Source organism: Rhinatrema bivittatum, chromosome 8, assembly GCF_901001135.1.
Source record: "Rhinatrema bivittatum chromosome 8, aRhiBiv1.1, whole genome shotgun sequence".
Lineage (NCBI taxonomy): Eukaryota > Metazoa > Chordata > Amphibia > Gymnophiona > Rhinatrematidae > Rhinatrema > Rhinatrema bivittatum.
Window position 1 is genome coordinate 40,811,056 of NC_042622.1, and position 25,905 is coordinate 40,836,960.

Genomic DNA, 25,905 nt, shown 5'->3' on the forward strand with positions numbered 1-25,905 from the left:
CCCTGTTCGGATGCCTCGAGACATGCCTCGCCTAACCAAGAATTTCCCAGACGGGGACCCGGATACCTCAGATGATAATGGCGGCTCTCTGGAAGAAGTTTAAATCCCTCCAGGCCTGAAACCATACAGAACCATGCTTCACTTCTTCCACAGGGATGAATTCCCAGCCCTTGTTTCCCAGACTCTGGGGATCCCAGGCACGGACCCTATGGCAGAACCAAAGAAGAACCCCATCTTGGTGTCCCTTCGTAAAGCCTCATGCTACTTCCCAATGATGGAAGCCATCCAGGAACTGATTGACCTGGAGTGGGATGCGCCGGAGGCCAGCTTTAAAGGAGGTCAGGCCTTGGAAGCCTTGTACCCTCTGGAACCAGTGACCAAGGAACCCCTACATTTTCCGAAATTGGATGCGATGGTCTGTGCTGTCTCAAAGCGAACCATTCCCATTGAGCGAGGGGCTGTATTGAAGGATACGCAGGATAGATGATTAGAATCCATCCTTAAGCAGGCCTTCAATGCAATAGCAATGACACTACAGATTGCCTCCTGCTGCGCTCTGGTGGCATGTTTGTTTGCTCCTCTCGAGAGAGGCAAACAACGCAGGAACATATACTGGTGAAACAATTGAACCTGCAGCAGCCTTCCTGATGGATGCAAGCTCAGATCTGGTGCGTACCTCAGCCAGAGGAGTTACCTCGGTAGTGGTGGCCAGAAGACAGTTATGGTTGCGAAATTGGTCTGCTGTGCGACCTCTAAAGCGAATCTCACAAGGATGCCCTTTAAAGGATCTCTCTTATTCGGAAGCGAATTGAAGAAGTTAGCCAGCAAGTGGGGCAAATCTCCAGTACCTCGGCTACCGGAAGACAGAGGTAAAAGATCCTAACGCCCCTCCCCCAGAACTAGGGGCAGGGGCTCTCAACGCTTTCACCCCTACAGGAACTCGCAGTTCCAGGCACCTCGTCCCTCAGGAAGGTCTCAGCCCTTTCGGAACCAACAAACCAAGAGAGGAACAGGCCCAGGGGCAGGCTCCGGCCATACTCCCCAATGAGAATGGGACGACCCATCCCCAGGAAGAGGAAATAGGGGGTCGACTTTCCCTCTTCTATCAATGATGGGTCGAGATCACATCAGACAAATGGATACTAAACATCATTTGAGAAAGTTACTCTCTAGATGTCTGCAGCATCCCTTGGGACAAATTTATGATGTCACCCTGACACTCCCACACCAAGAGACTGGCAGTGGAAGCCACTCTGGCAAGACTACTTATTCTGAAGGCAATAACTCTGGTTCCTATGCCCCAACAAAATACGGGGCGCTATTCCATCTATTTTATCGTTCCCAAGAAAGAAGGATCATTCCGACCTATCTTGGATCTCAAGAACGTCAACCGTCATTTGCAGATACTACACTTCTGAATGGAGACTCTTCGCTCCGTAATAATGGCAGTACAACCGGGAGAGTTTCTAACCTCCCTGGACCTGTCCGAAGCCTATCTTCACATTCCAGTCCATCAAGATCACCAGCGTTTTCTACGCTTTGTGATACTCGGTCACCATTACCAGTTCAGAGCGCTACCCTTCAGCCTAGCAACCGCTCCCAGAACATTCTCCAAAATTATGGTGGTTCTGGCGGCAACACTGAGGAAGGAAGGGATCTTGGTATACCCTTACTTGGATGACTGGCTGATCAGGGCAAAGTCTTCGGAAGAGAGCCGACAGGTGACCAGCAGAGTCAAGAACCTACTGCAGGAACTTGGCTGGGTCGTGAACACGGTCAAGAGCAGTCTGCAGCCCTCTCAGTCTCTAGAGTACCTGGGAGCCTGTTTTGACACCAAACAGAAAAAAGCCTTCCTCCCTCCCCCGAGGAGAAGGAAACTGATGGAACAATTATGACGATTGATGACCAATGCACGCCCCAAGGTATGGGACTATCTTCAAGTCCTCGGGCTCATGGCATCAACCCTGGAGGTCGTTCTGTGGGAAAGGGCCCACAAGCGACCACTCCAGTGCTCCTTACTATCACGCTGGAACCCACTGTCCCAGGACTACTCTATTCGCCTCCAACTATCAGCAGAGGTACGTTCTCAGCTTCAGTGGGGCTACAGGAAGACCACCTAAGCAGAGGAGTAAGCCTATCCCCACTGAACTGGATCGTGCTCACCACGGATGCAAGCCTTCGAGGGTGGGGAGCCCACTGTCAGGAACGGACAGCCCAGGGACAATGGAACAAGGAAGATGGGGGATGGAATATAAACCACCTGGAAGCTCGAGCAGTCAGACTAGCGTGCCTGCGATTCAGCCACAGACTCCGAGGCAAAGCGATTTGAGTAATGTCTGACAAAGCTACAACGGTTGCCTACATCAACCGCCAGGGAGGAATCAGGAGCCAGCAGTGTCTCTGGAGATAGACCCTCTCATGGCATGGGTAGAGATAAACCTACAAGGGATCTCGGCCTCCCACATTGCAGGAAAAGACAGCGTCTCAGCAGACTTCCTCAGCAGAGAGAGCTTGGACCCGGGGGAATGGACACTGTTGACCACAGACTTCCAACTGATAATAAATTGCTGGGGAACCCCAGCCATAGACCTACTGGCCACCTCTCTCAGTACCCAAGTCCCCAGGTTCTTCAGCCGCAGATGAGAGCCACACTCCCAAGTGATAGATACTCTCGTCCAGACCTGGCTAGAGGAAGACTTACTGTACGCCTTCCCCCCATGGCCACTACTGGGCAAGGTCATCCGCAAGATAGAACACCACAGGGGACTAGCTCTACTAGTGGCCCGAGTTTGGCCAAGATGCCCATGGTACGCGGACATGCAAAGACTCCTTGCGGGGAGCCCGCTGTGTCTACCTCCACACAGAGACCTTCTCCAGCAGGGCCCAATTCTTCACGAAGATCCATCTCAATTCTCTCTTACGGTCTGGCCCTTGAGAGGACTCGCCTGAAGAAGCGCGGTTACTCGAAGGCCATGATTGATACCCTGCTCCACACGCGCAAGTTCTCAACATCTCTGGCATATATAATATTCGAAGCCTGGTTCGAGGACCGTGGGATACTCCCACGGACGGCCAAGATCCCCATGATTCTGGAGTTCCTACAGGACGGTATGAAGAAGGGGTTGTCACAACTCCCTCAAGGTCCAAGTAGCAGCCCTCTCCTGCTTCAGAGCCGAAGTGAACAGAATCCGTCTATCAGCTCATCCGGATTTGACCCGTTTCCTAAAAGGGGTTAAGCAACTTTGGCCACCCCTAAAGTGGCCAGTGCCCCTATGGAACCTCAATCTGGTATTAGATTTCCTAGCGGGGGCTACTTTCAGACCAGCACGCGGTCACTACACCTCTTAACATTGAAGATGGTATTCCTAGTGGCAATATGTTCAGCTCGTCATATCTCCGAACTACAGGCACTATCCTGCCAGGAACCGTTCCATAGGTTCACTCCTGGAACCATACAGCTGCGCACCGACCCTCTTTCTTTCCGAAAGTGGTTTCCGAGTTTTACTTGAACCAAGCCATCTCCCTACCATCTCCGGATGAACATAAGGACCCGGAAGACTCACGCCTTCTTCGCCATCTAAATATCGGCAGACTCCTGGTGCGATATCTAGAAAGATCGGAACCGTGGGCGCAAAACGGATCACTTGTTCGTTCTCCACAGCGGGAAGAATCAAGGAGAAGCGGCCTTGTGGGTGACCATAGCTTGCTGGATCAAGGAAGTAATCAAGGTGGCCTACATAGAGGCAGGAAAGCCCTTACCCCTACAGCTTAAGGCTCATTCTACTAGGGCCCAGGCAGTATCTTGGGCAGAAACCAAGCTGCTGTCGCCCGCCGAGATCTGTCGGGTGGCGACGTGGTCCTCCCTACACACCTTCTCCAGGTTCTACCACTTGGATGTTCAAGTCTGGGAAGAAGCAGCCTTTGCAAAGGCAGTAGTAAGTGGGCCACAGGCAGCCTCTCGCCCTGTCCGGGAGTAGTTTTTGTACATCCCACTGGTCCTGAGTCCATCTGGCTACACGCTAGGAAATGGAGAAATTACTTACCTGTTAATTTCGTTTTCCTTAGTGTAGACACATGGCTGCCCCAGAGAAGGAGGACCTCGGGAAGCGAACCTCGAGATTAAGCAAATACGGGTAAGCCGTTGCCTACCCCTAGTTCAAGACACCCGCACTTTGCCCAGTGTCGGCGTTAATTGGTTGAGTGCACTGGCGGTCTCCAGTTTTTTAAATCAGTTGAATCTGTTTAATCAAGTTTAATCCGTTTTAATCAAGTTACTTAAGCAAATATATATCCACAATGGCTTTTCGAAGAGAATACTGAAGAGCTGAGGTCACTGCAGGGATATATCTAGGGTGACGTCAGCTTTGAAATATGACTCCATCTCCCATCTGCTAGCAGAAGAGCACATAACCCACTGGTCCTGAGTCCATCTGTCTACACTAAGGAAAACAAAATTATCAGGTAAGTAATTTCTCCAATGTATATTTATCATATATACATAAACATTAAAATAATGACGTTCAGCATGCAAAGAATTAGTTTCTAAGGCCTGTCCAAAATACTTACATTCACTTCCAAACCAGAAATTGTGAGAGGAATAGCATTATTATTATAAAATACCTAAAACCATACTAAACTATAACATTCTTGACCGAAAACAGGTAGAATCAGTCCAGAAAAGGTGAAATTACTTTTTACCTGATAATTTCCTTTCCTCTAAGAAGAGCAAGCCAGTCTACACAAGTGGATTGTGCGCTCAAACCAGCAGATGAAGACTGAGAACAAAAACTCAATGATGTTACTCTCATATAGTTCAGCTCAGACACCAGCCAGCTAGTATTTTCTTCAAAAGCCAATGGTGGACACTAACTAACTAAACATTAACAAGAAATATTGCATCCTACAAACACCGCTGGAAAATAACCTTGTGTTTATTTATTTATTATAAAAAATAATGGAAACACTGGACTCAGCTCTGCTAACAATAGCCACCTAGGAAAGTAACAAAACAACAGTATCCTAGAAACAGGACTCACTTAGCTAGTTCTCTGCTAGTCCAGCTCCATGACAGATCCTTGAATCACATTCTTCCCTTGAAAAGGATCCTGCAAGACAGAAGAAAGTCGACCGCCCAAAGACACAGCCCAGGGCAGAATGTGGACTGGCTTGCTTTCTTAGAAGAAAGAAAATTCTTCATCCGGGCAAGCCAGTCCACACCAGTGGGATGTACCAAAGCTACTCCCCAGAAGGGCAGGAGGCTGCCTGAGGTCCAAGCAGCAATGCCCTAGCAAAGGCAGAATCCTCTCGTGCCGCTACATTCAGCTGGTAGTACCTGGCAAACGTATGCAAGGAAGACCACGTAGCTGCTCTACAGATTTCTGCCAGAGAAAGCAAACGTAATTCTGCCCCAGAAACCATCTGCGTCCGGGTTGAATGCACCAGAACTTGCCTCGGAAGAGGCTTCCTGGCATCCACATAGGCTGCCGCCTCCACTTCCTTAATCCAATGAGCCACTGTGGCACAAAAAGCCGTAGTCCCCCCCTTCACCCTCCAGTGAAAGAGAAAAACATGATCCGATTTCTGAAAATCTTTTGTAACCTCCAGATAACTCAATAAATGCGACCGCACATCCAACAGATGCAATTTCCTGAATTCCTGCTCAATCAAATCCCTGTTTAAGAATGACAACAAAACCAACTGATTCAAGTGAAAGTCTGAAACTACCTTTGGAAGAAAAGCAGGTACTGTCCATATCTGCACCCTATCTGGCATGATAACCAAAAAAGGCTCTCTGCACAACAAGGCTTGCAATTACAAAATCCACCTCGCTGAACAAATAGCGTCCAAAACACTGTCTTAAGGGTCAACAAACACAAAGAAATGCCCCGAAGAGGACAAAAGGTTGGACCCGCCAGAAAGGAGAGGACCAGATTCCAATGCCCATAAAGGTACTGGGGCCTAAGTCACTCCCCTCAAGAACCTAGGCACCTCTGGGTGCAAACAGAAGGGGTTCCCCTGCATGTAGCCCCAATAACACACTATGGCGCATTTTCAAATATTGCACACAACCTATGTATATACCACTTGTTCATTGTTTCCCTGTACATATTTTCTCCTCACGTTTCCGTCTTCACCCCCCCTGCCCCCCCCCCCTTTGTCTCGACCACCCCCTCCCCTCCCTCCCCTATTTATTTAGTTATTGATCTGTTACTATGTTCTAGGTTACACAATGTTCCTTGTAAAGGCTTTGCCTATATATATCCTTGTTTTAAGTTATCTGTAAACCGGCACGATGTGCAAACGGTTGCCGGTATATAAAATTAAATAAATAAATAAAATAAATGGCAGCCACTTGCACCTTCAGCTTGTTCAACCCTTCCTGTAAAAAAATCCAAGATTAAGGGAATAGATGCCGAAGCGGGAAGACAAGCATGATCCTGACACCAATGATCAACAACCCACCAGACCCGGATATAGGCCAACAAGGTGGAAAACTTACATGCTTTCAGAAGAGTTTCCACCACTGCCCCTGAGTAACCTCGCTTTAAGAGCCGAGCCCTCTCAAGGGCCAAACTGTAAGACAAAACTGTCCCGGATTGTCATGAAATATTAGGCCTTGCCGCAACAGCCCCTCGAGAAGAAGGAGCTGCAATGGATCCCCCATCAGAAGATGACGCAGATCCGCAGCCAATCTGGGGCCACCAGAAGCACCAATCCTGGATGTTGCACTACCTTCTGCAGTAACTGTCCGATCATGAGCCATGGCGGAAACGCATAGAGTAACTTTCCCTGTGGCCAAGATTGAACTAGCACATCTAATCTGAGTGTTTGAACATCCCTTGTCTGACTGTAAAATCTCTCCACTTTTACATTCCTGCGACTCACCATCAGATCCAAAAAGGGACAACCCCATCAATCCATGATGAGGTAAAATACTTCTGGAACCAATTCCCATTCCCTGAATGCACCCGGATCAGTCCAGACTCCTGGGTTTTGCCTCCCCTTTAGCAGATGGAGACAGAGAAGTTTTGACTGACTCAGCCCTATACCCTGAGGTGCCACCTACAGTCAGTATTTCTCTGTCTCCAGCAGATGGTGGAGGTGCAAAATCCTACAGTCTGTAGATAGAAAAGAAAAAGAAGAGAGATACCATAGAATAGTTTAGTCTTACCATAGAATAGTCTTAGTCCTTTTTCTTTAAAAAAAACAAAAAAAAACAAACAAACAAAAAAAAGAAAAACATGAAGAGGACTTTCCTGAGCCTCCCCGGGAGGTTGGCAGGTCCTGCTGGGACCATCCCCCCTGGTATCTGAGGCTGTGCGAGCTAGGGCTTGAGGACCCTCTTACCCTGTGCTACTGGCTGCACTTGGGATGATACCGGGGAGCCCGGCTCACTCATCCCAAGAAGGACAGGACCCGAGGCTTCAATTGCAAGTTTGAAAAAAAAAAAAAGAACTTTGTTTTTTCTTGCCGGGCCTGATTCTCCGTTCCCTCCAACGCTGCTTTTGAAACACTGCATTCTTTCTTAGTTTCTCAGCTGACAGGTCCCCATCCGTTTCTAGAGAGACTTGTTGACTTCAAGTCCCCCCTTGATGATTTATGTAGACCACCACTGTCTCATTGCCAACTTAGCTTTCACTGCTTTTCCTTCCAACTGGTTTGCGAACTTCAGGAGCCTACTGTCCTTGCGCCACCAACTCCTGATGGTGAATTCCTCAGCCCTGGAGACTCACATCTATTGTGACCACCAACCATTCAGGAGACTCCAAATTCATTCCTCTTTCGAGATACGCCCTTTGTAACCAACAGAGCAAACTTTGCCTCACCTCCGGTGACAAGGTCAATGGCACATTGTACTCCTGAGATTGTTGATTCCATCAAGTCAGAAGGGACTGCTGCAGAGGACAAATATGAGCATGCACCCAAGATATAGCCTCTATCATTGTGGCCATTGATCCCAATGTCTGCATATACAACCAGAGGGATGGACCAGTCACCAACCGCAGGGCCTGGACCTGACCCCAGATCTTCTGGTTACGAGACTCTGGAAGAAATACCTTGCCTGAAGCCATATCGAACTGGATGCCCAGGTACTCCAGAACATGAGATGGCTGCAGGCTGCTTTTGGCTAAATTCATTACCCATCCCAGGTGCTGTAACAACTGAACCACCCTACTCGCCAACCCCAGGCTGATCCCTTTTAGATCTAGAATAGATTAAAATGAGCCCTCTTTCTTGAGAACCATGAAGTAAATAGAATATTGTCCTGTACCTTCCTGATCCTTTGGAACCAGAACAACGGCTTTAAGAGCAAGCAGTTGCTGCAACGTGGACTGGACTGCTGACCTTTTTTCCACAGAGTTGCAAGGGGAAACCATAAAAGTGTCTGAGAGAGAATAGATAAGTTCCAAGGTGTACCTGCCATGCACCACTTCCAAGACCCACTGGTTGGAAGTAATGGGGTCCATCTATCTCCGGAACCGGAAGCTGGACCCCCCAAAACTTCATTGGAAGGATCGAAGAGTTCCGGATTCAGAGGTACCATCCTTACCTGGCTTCTTCTCCTGAAAGGACTAAGAACGTACGGGACCGCTGATTACTTGACCCTTTGGTAGGGCGAAAATGCAGAGAGCTTTGAAATTGCCCCTTCGCCTGTAGAAAACCAGGGAGTTGACTTCCTATCCTCTGGTAACCAAGGAAATTTTGATTCCCTCCATCGATCCACCATCTTCTCTAACTCCTCCCCAAACAAAAGGCAACTTGGTAAGATTTGTCTTTGAAATAGTATCAGCAGACCAGTTCCGCAGCCAAAGGAGTCTTCGGGCTGCAATCACTGAAGCTACCCCACGAGTCACTGTACATGTCAAATCATAGTCTGCATCCACCAGGAATGCAGCTCCAGGGTTGGGCTATTCTCTCCCAAAGCTTCCTGGGCTTCTTAGGCCAACTGTAACCCCACCCTTGCCACCATATAACAGCAAGCAGAGATTTGGAGATTCATGGCCACCACTTCAAAGGTCTGCTTCTAAATTGCATCCTTTAGAGCTACACCTCCATCCACCAGAATGGTGGTCTGTTTCCTCACTGCGCAGATCAGGCCATCCTCTTTGGGGAAACCGGAGCAGCTCCCTAGCTTTAGGATACATAGGATACAATCCTGCTAGAAAGTGTCCTCCTTTAAAATTAGCCTCAGGTACGCTCCATCCCAAATCTATCAGTACCTGGATGGCCTTGTGCATACGTAAAAACTAGGATGCCTTGCGCAAGTTAATATTGACCGCGATCTTCTTCGAATCCTTAGCTGCTTCTGGCAAGGCCTTCTCATAACCAAGGGCCTTCAAGGTCTGCAAAATTAAACAGACATCTCGATCCTGTGAAAAATCGGAAGCATCATCCTATGTGGCTTGGCATCTGGGAGAATCTCCCTCTCTTCCAAGAATGGCTCATCAGGATCCCCCACTGAGGATCCCACCTGAGTCTCCTGAAGGATCCCCATCTTCACTTCTCCTTCACTCTGTTCCTTTCTCTTCTTCCCCCTTCTGAGAGGAGACAAGGACTCCTTGGAATGCTTCCTAGGACCTGAGGAGGGAAACCTCTAATGCAGTTGATCCCTAGCTTCCTCCCGGGACTCTTCCTGCCCCTGACAGAAAGCCTGAAGTTCCTTAAAAATTTCCATCCACAAAATGGCAGAAAAATCCATCCCCGGAGTAGGCGAAACCATTTCTGAGCCCAATCCCCTAGGGAATCTGTAGGAGAGGTGGCGGAGAAAACTCCCCACCCTCCCTGGTAGGAGCAGCCGTCATACCTTCCTCATGTGACATGGGGGCCCCTGAGACCCTGCAGGGACAAATTTCCCTGAAGAGACATCTCCCTGGGCCTCCATACACTTCTGGCAAACATTGAGGGACCTCTTGGGATTAAGGACCCTCATATGGCACTGCTCCCTTGATGCTATCTCTCTCTCTTTCCCCCAATAGAGCTGAGCAAATGTCTCTCACCGCATGCCTTAGCAGCCCCTGCAAACACTCAAAATGGCACCTGCCACATATTCCCTGCATTGCCGTGCTGATCATCTGGCCAGCTCCAAAAATAGCCCCACAGCACTTTCTGACCGTGCAGCCTGATACGGCCGCAATCACAACTGCCTCTCTCACTCCTGGTTGGCCCTGCAAACAGCATATCGGCACCCAATTTCAGTGCTGCCTAATGTGTGCGCTTTTTTTCTTTTTTTTTTTAATCTCTCCCGGTCAGCCATGCTGAGAAAATAAACCAGCTCGTAGCAACAAGAAAGGCAGAGAGCGGGGGAAGAGAGAAGGACCAAACAGAAAAGAGAACTATGCATCAGGGCTGAGCCCAAGGCCTCCTTACCCTATCAGAGCTTTTCCCCTGTCAGGAGGAGGGCTAGGGCAGCAGCCTTCACCTCACTCCTGTCCTGAATTTTCTAGACACTCAGCTGAGGGAGGGAGTGTTGTGGTTTTGAGGTGTTGGAGTGGATTCTTGGGTACTGTGGTGATGACCACTCCCACGGGGAGGAGCCCCGTGAGGAATCACAGTACTAGGCTAGACTCTAGACACGCAAACACAGAGATTTGTCTTTTATTATATAGCAGAATGATACCACCAGAGGTGGCAGTAGTGAGGTGATCCAGAGGTAGCAGTCCAGGGGCCCTCAGCAGAGGAGACCCGTCTCGCAATGATAGTATAGGGAGTGCAGGATGCAGGTTCCCAATGCTGATCGGTAGATGATACAGACTGACAATGCTATTTATTTATTTAAAATCTTTTCTATGCCGTCGTTTGGTCAAGCACCGTCACAACGGTTTACAGAGAGGCACATTATTTAATTTCAGCTTTGGATATGCTATCTTACAAAGTGCCAATGTAGTTTTGGTTACAAGTTTTAATAATACAAACTATATGAAAGGTGATATGGATCTTTCCATATGTATGATTAATATGGTGATCAAATAAGTATAGTACTTTATACTGTCTCTATCATTAGGATTAACGTATGAGAGATTACTCCGTAACGGGCCGATACAGTACAGTGCGCTCCGACGGACCTCCGGAGCGCACTGTTAACCCGCCATTGGACGTGCGTTTTCGACTCGCTAGCGTTACCCCTTATTCAGTAAGGGGCCGAAAACGCATGTCCAACCTGCCGAACCTAATAGCGCCCGCATCATGCAAATACATGTATTCCCGCGCGATTCAGAAATCAAAATGTGCAGCTAATTTCTTCGGGCACCGGGAAGGTGCACAGAAAAGCAGTTTTTACTGCTTTTCTGTGCACCCTCCGACTTAATATCATGGCGATATTAAGTCGGAGGTCCCGAAAGTTTCGAAAAGTAAAAAAAAAAAAAATTTGAAGTCGGCCCGCGGCTGTCGGGTCGAAAACCGGATGCTCAATTTTGCTGGCGTCCGGTTTCCGAGCCCGTGGCTGTCAGCGGGCTCGAGAACTGACGCCGGCAAAATTGAGTGTCGGCTGTCAAACCTGCTGACAGCCGCCGCTCCGGTCCAAAAGGAGGGGCTAGGGATGCGCTAGTGTCCCTAGCCCCTCCTTTTGCCTGTTTTACCGCCGGGCCTCATTTGAATAGAGAATTGCGCGCACAGGAGAGCGGGCGTTCGCCCGCTCTCCCACGGACTTTACTGTATCGGCCCGTAAGTTGGTAGCTGTATAGATGGAGATCCCAGCAGGCAGAAGTAGTTGAATACAGGCACCGAGGAAGGGGAGCAGGCCCTCGAGGAGCGAGTACCTGATCCCTGATAGGCACCTGAAAGAAAGCAAAGGGCCCCCGAGGAGCGGGTACCCAGATTAGAGAAATACCCCGAAGGGCAGAGAGAGCTTCCAGCGGCAACAAGGAAGTGGCAGAGTAGACTGGAGGCATATCCAATCCTTGCTAACTCGATCTGAGAGAGGGAGCTAAGCATTTAAATACCTCCAGGAAGGGGGCGGATACCTGTAGTTGTAGGACGGCCTTCCCGCGCTGACCCCTTTAAGAAAGGGGCTGGCTTTGCCGCACGTGTCTAGAGGATGTCGGGGAGGGGGGGGGCGGTTTGCTGCGACGGCATCCCGGCCGCAGGGGTAGGCCTTTCAATGTCTCAGCAGGCCCTGGAGATCTGGAGTGTGTCGGACTATGGCCGGAATGGGTAAGCTTGGTCGGCCTCCTCGGCTGACCGGCATAACAGGCGAGCTAAGGCTATCACCACAGGAGGTCAAAATGGCCTATTCAATCCTAGCAGGCCGAAGTCCACAAGCGAGGATGCATATCCACAATGTGCTGGAGATGGAGATAAACTGGCTGGTTGGTGTCTGAGCTGAACTATATGAGGGTGACATCAGCGAGTCATCATTCTCTGACTCCATCTGCTGGTTGGAGTGCACAACCCATTGGTGTGCACTGGCTTGCCCGGATGAAGAGGAAGAAGTAAATTTTGCTCCTCATTCTCCAAAGGCCTTTTTGAAGAGCCAAGATTTTATGATCTTATAAAAGGCAAATGGTGCTAAGCACCTAACTTGTATCCTCTGACCTAACCATGCCCACTTTTTGGCTGCCACAGAGGTGCTTGGCCTGGCTTAGTTAGGCAGCTAAACCCTTTGAAAATTGACACTGTGGAGACCAATATTCAGAAGCCATTTAAATGGATAATTGAAAAATTATGCACCTAAATGGCAAAGTGGCGATATTAGAAGCTGTATGTGGCCAAATTCTAGCTGCATAAATTGGAGGTGGTCCAAGGGCAGGTAGGAGGCATTTCGTGGTGGGCCAGATTTAGCCGCATAAGTTATGTGGCTAACTCTGGTTGCATGGTAAGGTATCCTAAAGTTAGTCGGTCATACTTATCCAGCTAACTTTAGGATAGCTGGGGATACGCTGAATATCCCCGTTAAGTTAGCCAGAAGCTAGCCAGATAGCTATATCCGGCTAACTTAACTAGCCACTCCACGGCTGAATATCAACTCCCACTATGTTTAGCCAAAGGTAAATCCCAGGAACATGTCTGGCAACACCCTGGCACCAGAACAGTCCAATTTTGACCCTGCAGAAAGGTAGCATGACTAGTGTTTTGTGTTTCATCATTCAGGTGCAAGATGGCCAAATTACCCACATCCAGTATGAGCAGGGGAATCAGTTCCTTCATGAGCCGCAGGTACACTACCCAAGCAATTATTCTTTGATTAATACTTCTGTCTCATCTCTCCATGTTTGCATGCTCACTATATATAATGAAAAATTGTGTCCTGCTCTGTCTCAGTTTAAGAAAGGTTGAATCTTGTACCTTATGGTTTCTTAGCTCCTGCCAGGGTTCAATCAATTTGTATTTTGCCCCTTTATTACGTATTTAGGTTCTGTAATCAAATCTTTTGTCCTGATTCAGTGAATTCTGAGGTTGGTACATAGTCCTGCTTCACTGAGTTTAGATCTCATATGTCTGATTCATTTTTCTTTCTAGATTCAATATGTTCCAGTGTCTCCGGAACAGCAGATTGTCACTCAGGAACAGTTGGAGGCAGCAGCACACTCAGCAGTCACTGGTGCGTAGTCAGGGTTATTTGATTTGCAAATTTTACAATAAAAATGGAAATGCAATTATTTTTTAGATTTCAGCCAGTCTCCACTTATTACTCAATCCAAGATAAAGAATATTGATATGTTTCCTTTAGGGAACAGAGTAGCACTTGCTGTCCAAAGACAATACTGAATCACAGATAGGGGTTGTGTAGGAGGCGGTATAAGGGCTCTGCATGCTATTCTTTCTGTGTGATGATGATGTTCTCTTTTTTTTTTCCTGCCTCTCTCCAGCAGTGGCAGATGCAGCTATGGCCCAGGCAATGTTCACCACAGAGGCAACCGCAGAACAGATCCAGCAGCTGCAACAACAAGGAATCCAGTATGATGTCATCACCCTGGATGATTAACGCCCCTTTAGCTGAATCAGTCAGAGATGCAGTACAGACACAGATGTGCTCTCTCCTCGTTTCTGTTTTGATTCCCCAGGAAAACGTAATTCTTTTGAGATTCTCTGTCAAGAGTCGCGATGTCCTGAAGTGACATCAAATGCTTCAGCTGGGGATACAATCTGTGCACCGTATGCTTTGTTGCAGGCAAATATAATTCATTTATAAACTGTACTTTAATGTGGACTGGATCCTCGACAATCAGCTGCAGGTGCTATGTAAAATCTGAAGGGAGAAAGGAGAGAGGTGTTTCCCAAAACAGATTTATAATCTAAGCATTCTGATTTCTACAATTCCAGCAAATATTCAGATTATATTTATAATTTTCTTGAATTACCAGGACTGTGTGTGCTAATGGAAAGGATGGAAGATCAGTGATTGGCTATATGAGATACAGTATATCATATAGTTGGATCTGAGTTTGACTGTTGCATCACCATTAAGGAACATGCAGAGACTTAAGTGCATATGATAATCATCTGTAACTTATATTGATCCCTAAATTAGTGTTGATTGAAATCCTGTTATATAGTCCTTAGAACAATTTAACACGGAAACATAGAAATGATGGCAGAAAAGGACCAAACGGTCCACTCAGTCTGCCCAGCAAGCTTATGGTAGCATCTGCTGCGCCTTACAGGTCTCCCCCATAATTGAAGCATCTGCCGTGCCATACAAGTCACTCCCATACAAAAGAGATAGCTAACTGCAGACATTCATGGGAAACCTGATTACTGACAAACATCTGGCCATGCATGGGATCAGAATAAGGGACAAATGGTGATGCAGCACTTATCCTTCTATGACTGCATCGTCTTCCTTTCGGTTGGCCTGTACACATGTGCTCTAATCAGATATCCCACGTTTGACACAAATGAATGCCACTAGGACGAAGAGAATTCAAGAGATATAGAACTATATAAATACATATGTTTTCTTATGGTACTGACAGTCTTCCTATGCTCAGTCAATTGTAAATATGTTTGTGTGTAATTATGTGTGTATGTACACACATGTACACATATAGATGAGGAAGGCAGGAATGGTGAGATTATATGGTTCTCAAGAACCACAAATCTGTTCACCAATAAAAAAGGTTACAAAATCTCTTGGTTTGATTTGTGTCATGGGCTTGACTTTGTGTATTCCAAATTTAGGACTGAGATTGTGAAAAATAGAAATGCGTCAACCCCCCCCCCCCCCCCCCCCCCAAAAGGATTTAGCAAGTTGAGGGCTCTGCCAGCACAGAGGAAAAGAAGCCCTAAGGACACCGTGAAGAAATGGAAGTGACGGCTTACAAGGATAAAGCATTGCCTATTGAGTGAGATGTGCCCGCAGTGAAAGGGGGAAAGGAGCTCCCTTCCTTCCCACCCCAGAATTGGGAGTGGAGAGAATGGCAGACCTTTGTTCATGTTAACAGGACATGTTCTCAGCAGGTTAACATAAGAACATAAGAAGTTGCCATGCTGAGTCTGACCAAGGGTCCATCAAGCCCAGCATCCTGTTTCCAACAGAGGCCAATCCAGGCCACAAGAACCTGGCAATTACCCAAACACTAAGAAGATTTGGGTAAAGATCACTGGTAGCTCAATAAGAGGGAAGGTGGCACTGTTTAGCTCCTGTGAATTTAGGCATTCAACTGAGACTTGCTGAAAAATATAATAACATCAGTTCAGACTCTCTACCTTTTAAAAACTGTAAAATCCTACATAACTCGCTCTCCTTTCCTTGAGCAGCTTGGGCGTATTATTTATATATGCTCATGGTACCTAATCTCAACGCTTCTGTTCAGTCTAGTTGCATTAAACCAATTATCTGACCAGAAAACAATCTAAATTGCATTTTAAAAACCACATAAATATCTATTTATATTTGTGCTTAGGCCACTGCTGTTTATAAGTAGCTTGGGCAATGTTTTCCACTTCAGGAATGGGAGTCTTGCCAATTAAACAGATTTTAAGAGGGAAAGCGGCAGTGGAGCTGTAGTGTTGTAATCTTACCACCGCAAATAAATTAAGAGACCAGAGAAGCCAAAAGGTAGATGACGGCAGATAAAAATCAGTAGGCCCATTCAGCCTGACGAGTTATTTTGCTAAGGATATATCTCAGCTGCCAGCCATCAGCGCCAATTTAAACATTTTTAGGCTCAATGCATCACCAGATTTAGAAGCTTTCCTACCCTGCCACACACATCTATTTTGTGGCAAAGAAATTTATAATGGCATTCCACACCTGGCTATAACACCCCCCCACCCCCCCATCATTCTTCATCTGGCTGCTCCTGTCTCTAAGCCATCCCTCCAACCCCACATTTGTGACAAATACATTTCATCCCTCATTTTCCACCCCCAGATCCGCCGCAGCCTTCTTTGGTTCCTGATTCTGTTCCGGATCCTGACCCTCTTCTCTCCGCTCCTCCTTTAGAGGGGGACGACCCACGAGTACTCTGCATTTTTCACAGGGAAGAGCTGGAACCTCTTATTCCTTTTGTTCTGCAAGAATTGGGAATAAAGGTTCCTCCGGAGGACACTGTCAAGGCTGCTATGCCTCCTAACGTGGACCCTCTCCTGGCAGGATTTAGGGCTCCTGCACGTACGTTTCCATTCCATCCAATCCATAAGCTTATGCTTCTTCGGAAATGGGAGTCCCCGGAGGCTGGACTCAGATTGGGCAGGGCTATGGATAAGCTCTATCCCCTACCTGAGGACTGCTTGGATATGCTTAAGATGCCCAAGGTGGAGTCTTCAGTTTCTGCTGTTACCATGCATACCACTGTCCCGATACAAACAGTCTAAATTCAGTTAGTCAGCCAGAGTGACTCGCTGTTCTCTTGATTAACAAATGTTGGTACCTATTCAAACCAAATCACACTACCTCAACACCTTTCCAAGGTGAGTAACTGAACTGAACTTTTCAACCTTTTTACTTAGATATACACTGCTCCTAGCTTATTTCTAGCTTCTGGCTACTTTTTTTTTTGGGGGGGGGGTGCTTTTTTGTGTGTTTTTTTTAAATACAAACACTCCGTTCTGCTTACTAGCTGCCTTACAGACTTTTAAACATAAACACACTACCTACTACTTACTAGCTGCCTTATTGACAAGAAAATTACTTCTTACCTGCTAATTTTCGTTCCTGTAGTACCATGCATCAGTCCAGATGGTGGGTTATGTCCCCTGTCCAGCAGATGGAGTCAGAACAAAGCTTCGGAGGGTGCTGTCCTATAAGCCAGTGCACCCTCTGTGGAATCTCAGTATAGAGAATATCAAAGCCTTAGATAAACCAAAATGATGGTGGATCAAGCCATAGAAACCCACTGAGTATGGGTAAAAAAAAATCTACCTGGAACCGACACGCAAACTGTTATCAAAAACTGGAACTGTTATCAAACAACTGAAACTTGCAAAGAGAACTGTGAAGCGCAGCCCTTCAACATGGAGGTTAAACAGCTAAACTGAGAAAGAAGATTAGCACAGACAGAAGGGAAGTCGAGCAGTAAACCCCAAACCCCAATTTTCTGAGGGAGGGTGTCTGGACTGATCCATGGTACTACAGGAACGAAAATTAGCAGGTAAGTAATTTTCTTTTCCCTGAACATACCAGGATCAGTCCAGACGGTGGGATGTACCAAAGCATCCCTAAAGAGGGTGGGCCCCTAAAAGCCCTGCTTGAACGACCCTGTCTCCAAAGTAGCCGGAGGTCGGAGACTATAGCTGTAGTCTGTAGTGCCTTGTGAAAGTATGCAGAGACTTCCAAGTCGCTGTCCGATACATCAAGTCTTCGGAGATCCCGTGAGTCATCCGCAGAGGAGGGCAATTCTACCATCTGATTCAAGTGAAAGGTCGAAACCACCTTAGGGAGAAATGAAGGCACCCCGGAATCAGTGAAACTGAGGTAGGGTTCCATGCATGATAATACTTGCAGTTCGGAGACTCGGCGTGCAGAACAGATGGCCACTAAGAAGACTGCCTTGAGCGTGAGGTCCTTGAGGGTAGAGGCATGCAGGGGTTCAAAGGGAGGGCCTGCCAGGGAGCGAAGGACTAAATTTGAGGCTCCAGGAGGGACAAGAAGTCTGGATCAGAGGCCTTAAGTGCTTTACTCCTCGAAGAAAACGAACTACGTCAGGGTGAGAGGACAAAGGCCTGTGTTCCTGTAAGTGAACCAAAGACCTCAGGGCCGCGACTTGAACCCGCAAGGAATTGTAGACCAATCCTTTTCCAAACCGTCCTGAAGAAACTGGAGGATCTGAGGCACTGAAGCCGACCTCGGGCGTGTAGAATGCGAAGTGCACCAGGACTCAAAGACGTGCCAGACTCGCACATAAGCGATGGAGGTGGATGTCTTCCTAGCTTTGAGAAGGGTCGTGACTACAGCATCCGGGTACCCCCGGCATTGGAGCCGCCGCCTTTCAAAAGCCATGCGCAAGACAGAAGTGTTCTGCCTGGTTGAAAAATACTGGTCCTTGGTGCAGGAGCCATGGCAAATGCCCCAGGTGGAGCGGTCTGTCCACCGCTAGGTTGATCAGGTCCACAAACCATGGCCGGCTTGGCCATTCTGGCGCTACGAGAATCACCGGACCCTGGTGTATCTCTATTCTTCAGAGGACCTTGCCCACTAGTGGCCACGGTGGGAACACGTAAAGTAGGAGATGAGGAGGCCAAGGGAGGACCAGCGCGTCTACTCCTGCGCCGTAGTCCCTTCTGCGGCTGAAGAATCGTGGCACCTTTGTTATGAGAAGTGGCCATGAGATCTAGATGGGGGGTCCCCCATCGCTGGATGAGGAGCCTCATCGCCTCCCCTGAGAGCTCCCACTCTCCGGGGTCCAAACGCTGTCGACTCAGGAAGTCCACCTGGATATTGTCTACCCCGGCAATGTGTGAGGCTGCCAGGTGAGAGAGATTTCTCTCCGCCCAAGACATCAGAAGATCTGTTTCCAGGGAGACGTGCTGACTCCTTGTGTTTCCCTGCCGGTTGATGTACACCACTGTGGTCACATTGTCTGACAATATCCTAACCACCTGATGTTGAACGAGCGGGAGAAATTGCTCCAGTGCCAGGCGCACTGCCCTCGTTCCAGGCGATTGATGGGCCACGTGGCTTGGGACTTTGTCCATAGACCTTGGGCAGATCTCGACTGGCAGACTGGCCCCCAGCCAGTCAGACTGGCATCTGTGGTGACCACCACCCAGTCCGGAACCTCGAGGGGCATGCCCTGCGCCAGATGGAGCAGGTCCAGCCACCACAGGAAGCTGTCCCTGGCGAACTGGGGGAGTGGAAGAACGAGTTGATAGTCCTGGGACACCGGTTTCCAGCAAGAGAGCAATGCCCTCTCTAACGGGCGCAGATGTGCAAAGGCACAGGGTACGAGATTGATGGTGGACGCCATGGATCCGAACAGCTGCAGGTAATCCCAGGCTGTGGGCTCTGGAAGAGTAGAGAAACGATGCACCTGTTCCCAAATTGATTGTGCCCGATCTGGGCGCAGGTTAACCTTGCCCTTGGCCGTGTCGAAGCGCGCCCCCAGGCAATCCAAGACCTGCAATGGGAGGAGAGTGCTCTTGGAGAAGTTGATGACCCAACCCAAGGATTGGAGGAGTTGCACCACCCGAGAGACCGCTGCATGTCCCTGTGCTAGAGTCTTGGCACGGATGAGCCAATCGTCGAGATATGGGTGAACCAAAATGCCTTCTCGTCTGAGGGCTGCTGCTACCACCACCATTACCTTGGAAAATGTTTGGGGCGCAGTTGCAAGACCGAACCGGAGTGCTTGGAATTGAAAATGTTGGCCCAGGATCTTGAAGCGAAGGAAACGCTGGTGCTCCTTGAGAATAGGTATATGTAGGTAAGCCTCCGTCAGGTCCAGCGAGGCAAGGAATTCCCCTCTGTGGACCGCTACTATCATTGACCAAAAGGTCTCCATCTGGAAATGGAGGACTTTGAGGAACTTGTTGACCATCTTGAGATCCAGTATCGGTCGAAAGGAGCCCTCCTTTTTGGGGACCACAAAATAGATTGAATAGTGTCCGGAACCCACCTCCTTTGAGGGTACTGGTATGATTGCCCCGAGGTCTAGGAGTCCGTCGAGGGTCTGACAAACCGCCAGCTGCTTGTGTGAGGATCCGCAGGGGGAGAAAAGGAACCTGTCTCTCGGGGGTCTTACAAATTCCAATGCGTAGCCTCGCCTTAGGATGTCTAAGATCCACTGATCCGAGGTGATGTGGGCCCACTCCTCGTAGAAGAGCGAGATGCGCCCTCAGATCGTGGGGGTCGAGGAGTGGGTCAATCTGGCATCATTGAGTGGACGTTGGGGGTAGCCCCTTGGGCCACCCTGTCCCTGGATGGTCTGCAGCCTCGAAAGGACAGAGTCCACGACTGAGACCTGGCGGAAGGCGTCTGGGGTGTCGTCTGCCTGGTGGTGTGGGGTCTGCGCTGCGTCCGGAAACGATTTCTGGACGGGTTAAAGGACCTGGAGCCGGAAGATCTGGGTCTATCCTCAAGCAGCAGGTGTACCGCATTTTCCCCGAGGAGCTTGATGATCTGGTCTAGATCCTCCCTGAAGAGAAACTTACCCTTAAACAGTAGAGATCCCAGCCGTGCCTTGGATGATGAGTCCGCTGACCAGTTATGTAGCCACAGGAGGTGTCATGCTGAAACCACAGACACCATTGATCTGGCCAGTACTCTCACCAGGTCGTAGAGGGCATCTGCTCCGTAGGTGATGACCGCCTCCAGGTGGTCTGCCTGAGTAGCTTCCTCAGGTGGTAGGGCCTGAGAGGTCAAAAGTTGCTGAACCCAGCGAAGACCCGCCCACTGTGCAAGGGAACTACAGATGGCCGCCCGGACCCCGAGGGCGGAAACCTCAAACACCCTCTTGAGATACACCTCCAGCTTCTGGTCCTGCTGGTCTCGCAGTGCTGTGCCACCAGTAACCGGAATAGTCGTACGCTTCGTAACGGCCGAGACTGCCAAGTCGACCTTCGGGACCTTGAGGAGATCCAGGAAGTCCTCTGGAAGGGGGTAGAGCTTCTCCATCGCCCTGCTGACTTTGAGTGATGATTCGGGTGCATCCGATTCTCTGCCTAGCAGCTGCATGAAGGTGGGATGGTAGGGAAGGCTCTAGCCACGGGACAAAGGCCCGCTAGTACAGGGTCCCCTTTCTTCCCTGAGGGTCCTGGGGTGCGTCAATATCTAACTCCTGTATGATGTGTGGAATGAGATCATCCAGCTCTTCCCTCTGAAAAATGCACAAAACCCTTGGATCGTCACCTTCCAGCTGAGATGCCAGGAGCAGGTCGTCCAGGCCCGGCGGTGGATCCGCGGGAACGGGATCCAAAGCTGAGAAAACTCCCTCTACCGGGTGCAGCGCAAGCCCTACCCGGGAGGCCCCATGTGATGTCCCTGATGCCCCGGCCCCAGGGGTATCTACCACCCTGGGGGCCTTAAAGGGTGGTGGTCCTGGTGCTGGGTCTGGAGTATGTCCCATACTTGCCACATATGCATTGTGCATTAGTAACACAAATTCAGTGGTGAAGTGCGAAGGGGCCAGCGCAGGAGGGTCCCCAGGCTGCCACCCAGAGACCAAAGGCTGAAAAGGAGTGAGAATCGGAGGTTGGCTATGCACTAGATCCTCCATGTCTTCTCCCTCCAGCGATGAACATTCTGCCTCCGAATTCAAAATGGCTGCCATTCCTGCCACAGACGGGATCGGGGCCAACCCAGCAATCTGCAGGTGCGCTGCATCGCGCGAAGAAGGCTGTCTCGCCAGCTGCGAGGTGCCCTCCCCACCAGGGAGGCACCTCCTCGCGGGAGCGCCGGGACCCCGGCTCCCCGCAGGCAAAGATGAGCTCTCGACATGATGGCCGAGAGGGAAAGAAGGGGGGGGGGGGGCGCGAGGGAACCTATGCCGTGGGCAGCAGGAAGACACGTCCGCTGTACCTCAGCCCCACTGCTGAGCAACGTGCTCTCCGCAGTCGGCAGCCCCGAGGAATGTGTGTCTCGGGGCCGTGGGTCGAATCGCGGCAAGGGCGGGGGGGAGGGGCTGAAGCCTTCAGCGATCACCCCCGAGCAAAAACAGATCCACCGATCCTGAAAATAAAAATAATAACCAAGACTTACCCCTAAAAAGTCAGACTGGAGAAGAAAGAAGCAGAAACAGGCAAACCCCCAAGGAGCAGAACTGTTTGCAAGTTCTGAGAGAGGCAGTGCCCGTTAACAGTGAAACTTTTTTTTTTTTTAAACAAACTTGATCCACCAACAGAGGATAACATAAAAGAGAAACAGGGAGAAAGAACAAAATCTCTTCAGTCCCAGGGGAGCTGAGGCTCCCCTACTCCTATCTGCTAGAATCAGAAGAATACTGAGATTCCACAGAGGGTGCACTGGCTTATAAGACAGCACCCTCTGAAGCTTTTTTCTGTCTCCATCTGCTGGGTGGGGGACATAACCCACCGTCTGGACTGATCCTGGTACGTATAGAGAATGACTATTAAAAGCACAAACACACTAAATATAATATTCCCAAATAGTTAACTTTACCTCAATATCTTTAAAAAAGACAATGTCCCAAGCAAAAACTTACTGATTCCTTTCAGCCACCAGCAAGGTGATCCTCTCCTCTCAGTGCTTCCACTGGGAATGTGGGTTACTGAGCTCTTCCCTTGAATATATAATGTGCTTCTAAGGTAAATTAGTGCAAAACAATCCCTTTGGAGATTTACACTTCAGTTAGTTTTCCTGAGTGACTCACTGCTGTTCTGATTAACAAAGAATGGTACCTACTCAAATAAAACACACAACCTTAACACTTACAGGCCGATACAGTAAGGATGCGGTAGAAAGAGTGCTACAGTGCCGGGCGCACCTGCGTTTGCCACACGCACAATTCAGATCACATACTGCTCGATACAGTATTTAAATGGCATGCAAATGCAAGCCGCGTCCAAGAAGCGTCGCCTGCCTGCCTGCCTCCCTCTGTTCCGCTGCTCACTGCCTCCCCAGCGCCATCTTGCAGCTTGTGACGTCACCCCTGACCCTTGAGTGCTTGTCCTGTGAGAATAAACTCTCTCCTCAGCACTGGCTGCTGGCAACCGCTCGACAGGCTCCACCTACCTTGACTTTTTTTTTTTTTTTATAAACTTTACACAGACAACCCTGCTGCAGGAGAGACACAGGCAGGGGAGTCCAACCTCCCGGTCGCCCGGCTTCCAAGAGGGATGGCCCACAAAGGTGCCTAACACCTTAGGAAGCAGTAGTACTAGAGCTAACTAACCTGTCCCTATCCTTCTCCTTTCTTTTTTTTTTTTTTTTAACTATCTAACTGCAGGAATGCACCTCTACCATCTGCTGGAGTCAGAGAAATACTGAGGGGCTGCAAGTGGAATTCTCGTTTATGTAGCAGTGCCCAAAGTTTTTGTTCTCTGACGCCATCTGCTGGTAGGGATGCATAACCCACTGGTCTGGACTGATCTGGGTATGTTCAGGAATAACAGTTTAGTATTTATTTGAGAAACAAAACATCTATGCAATGTAAAACAAGAATGCCTATTCTCATTAGTAGTTGCAAGGCAGTTAAGAAGTGAAACCTGAAACCAGCAAACAGGGAGAGAGACAGTTTAACCTCTTTGACATCAGTTTAACCTCTTTGCCCAATCACAAGCAATAAGTGCTAAAGAAGGAGGGAAAAATATTTAACATCTTATTTTACATTATTGTGCATTGGTTCAATATAAACAAACATATATAAGAACAGTCCCTCCCTTTTATACTTTTAGGAGTTGATCTTCCCAGCAAAAATGAATAAAAATAGGTCACAGATGGCTGTAGCCATGCAAAATTCTGAAGCTATTGTGAAGATCTAACTGAGCAATGTTTTGCCTGCAGCCATCTGTCTGTTACCATGGATCCAGGAAGAGATTTCTGAGCTTGGTCCATCATGAGAGGCCAAGCATTTCCTGTACTGTTGGAATTCTAAATTCACTTCAGCAGATGTCTGGTTACCCTGTTACACCACTTAAATAGAAATAATGGTCAACAAACAAGATGCAAGGGATATCTTTTTATTGACTAATAAACATGCCTTTTGACCTCTATATCGCTGTCCAAAAAAAAAAACCCCCGCTGATAAAGGGGGGCGCGGTGGTGGTTCAGGATAGGGAAGTTTATGTTAATACCATGAAGGACCACTTACAAAATATACATTATTACGTACCATTACAAGATGATCCAACTAAAGATCTTCAGAACAAGTTAGAGGCAGTGGTACAGGGACCATCTGGCTTGACCGTCAAGGAAAAGAATTTTCTTCTAGCATCACATCCACGGACACCGGTTGTTTACTTGGTCCCTAAGATCCACAAGAATTTGGAAAATCCTCTCATCAGACCAATTGTTTCTCAGAACGGGTCAGTTTTGGAGCCGGCAGCTTCTTTTATAGATTTGTTCTTACAACCGTTTGTACAGCAGTCTATATCATACATTAAAGACACATCTCATTTTTTGGGATTACTGCAAGCTTTAAAAATCACTGAAGAGAATATCACATTGGTTACAATGGATATCAATTCATTGTATACTAATATACCTCAGGATAGTGCTTTTCAAATAGTGCGCCACACTTTGACACAACGGACTACAACACTGAGAATATCATCTGGGTTCTTGTTAGAACTTACTCAAATAGTGCTGTTCAACAATTTTTTTGTGTTTGAACAGCAATATTATCATCAAGTACATGGAATCCCGATGGGTTCCCCACTAGCACCTTCAGTGGCGAACCTTTATGTTGCAGATTTCAAACAACACCATATTGTCGCTTCACAGATGATATTTTTTTCATATGGTCAGGATCAAATGCCCATTTAGAAAAATTTCTCCAGTGGATCAATACAATAGACAGTCACCTGCAGTTTACAGCACAGGTGTCCAGTAGTCATGTCACCTTTTTGGATGTAGCAGTTTCATATGAGAATTGAAAATTTTATACAACAGTATATCGCAAGCCCACGGATAGAAACAATTTGTTAAAGTTTCACAGTCATCATGCTCGCAGTTTCAAGATGGGCTTACCAGCAATTCAGTTTTTCCGTGTCAGGCGGATATTTTCTACAGAAAAGGATTTTGAGATACAGGCGAATATACTTAAAACCAGATTCTCAATGAGGTTATCTGCAAAAAGCCATACAGAGAGCGTACAAAAGAGTTAAGTACAGTGACAGGCAACAACTACTGCACTACAAACCGAGGAGTGAAGAATCCAGATTGGTTTGCGTCTTGAAACAAACTATAGCGGTAGGAGCCATTACATCAGCTATAAAGAAACACTGGCATGTATTAGCTCTCCATGAAAGTTTTACAGAATTACCGTTGTTCGCCACCAGACGGGGCATGAACATTAGAGACAAAGTAGTACATTCTCAACTACCACAGGTTATTTTGCCAGACATCAGACATGCGGACATTGCAGTTGGTGTCAACAGTCTATTACGGGCAAAGAATGGTTGGAATCTGTTTATAAAATTTGGAGAAAGTCGAATACAGACTGCAATTCCACACAGGTCATTTATGCTATGATATATCCTTGCCGCAAAGTGTATGTAGGGTGAACCACTCGACCGGTGAGAGTAAGATTAGGGGAACACAAGTCCCGTTTTAACACAGCCAGAATGACAGCTCCTATGGTCCAACATTTGACAGATGCAGGACATGATTTTTCCAACATGAAGTGGATCATTTTAGAACAAGTTACCGTTTCTTCGTGGGGAGGAAATCCTAATGTCAAATTAAATTTTCACGAAGCCTTCTGGATATATACTTTAAACACTCCACAACCACACAACATGATTGAGGAATTGAATCTAGCAACGTTGTAGTAAGTTGGGAGGTGTGTCTGACGTATGTTTATGAGCTAATTTATGATTAGACCAGATGTTAGACCAGAGTTAATTTAT

General features: G+C 48.0%; 1 protein-coding gene across 3 annotated transcripts in view; it reads left to right on the forward strand.

The window, feature by feature from the left end:
• Nucleotides 1-15,050, forward strand: part of ZNF335 (zinc finger protein 335) — a 141,506-nt gene extending 126,456 nt beyond the window's left edge. For all 3 annotated transcript variants that reach the window (XM_029612212.1, XM_029612214.1, XM_029612213.1), the window contains exons 26-28: nt 13,087-13,152; nt 13,456-13,537; nt 13,806-15,050. In XM_029612212.1, the coding sequence (XP_029468072.1) occupies nt 13,087-13,152; nt 13,456-13,537; nt 13,806-13,921 (264 nt within the window). In that variant the 3' untranslated portion in view covers nt 13,922-15,050. The remainder of the gene's footprint in view (nt 1-13,086; nt 13,153-13,455; nt 13,538-13,805) is intronic.
• The last annotated feature ends 10,855 nt before the right edge of the window (nt 15,051-25,905 follow it).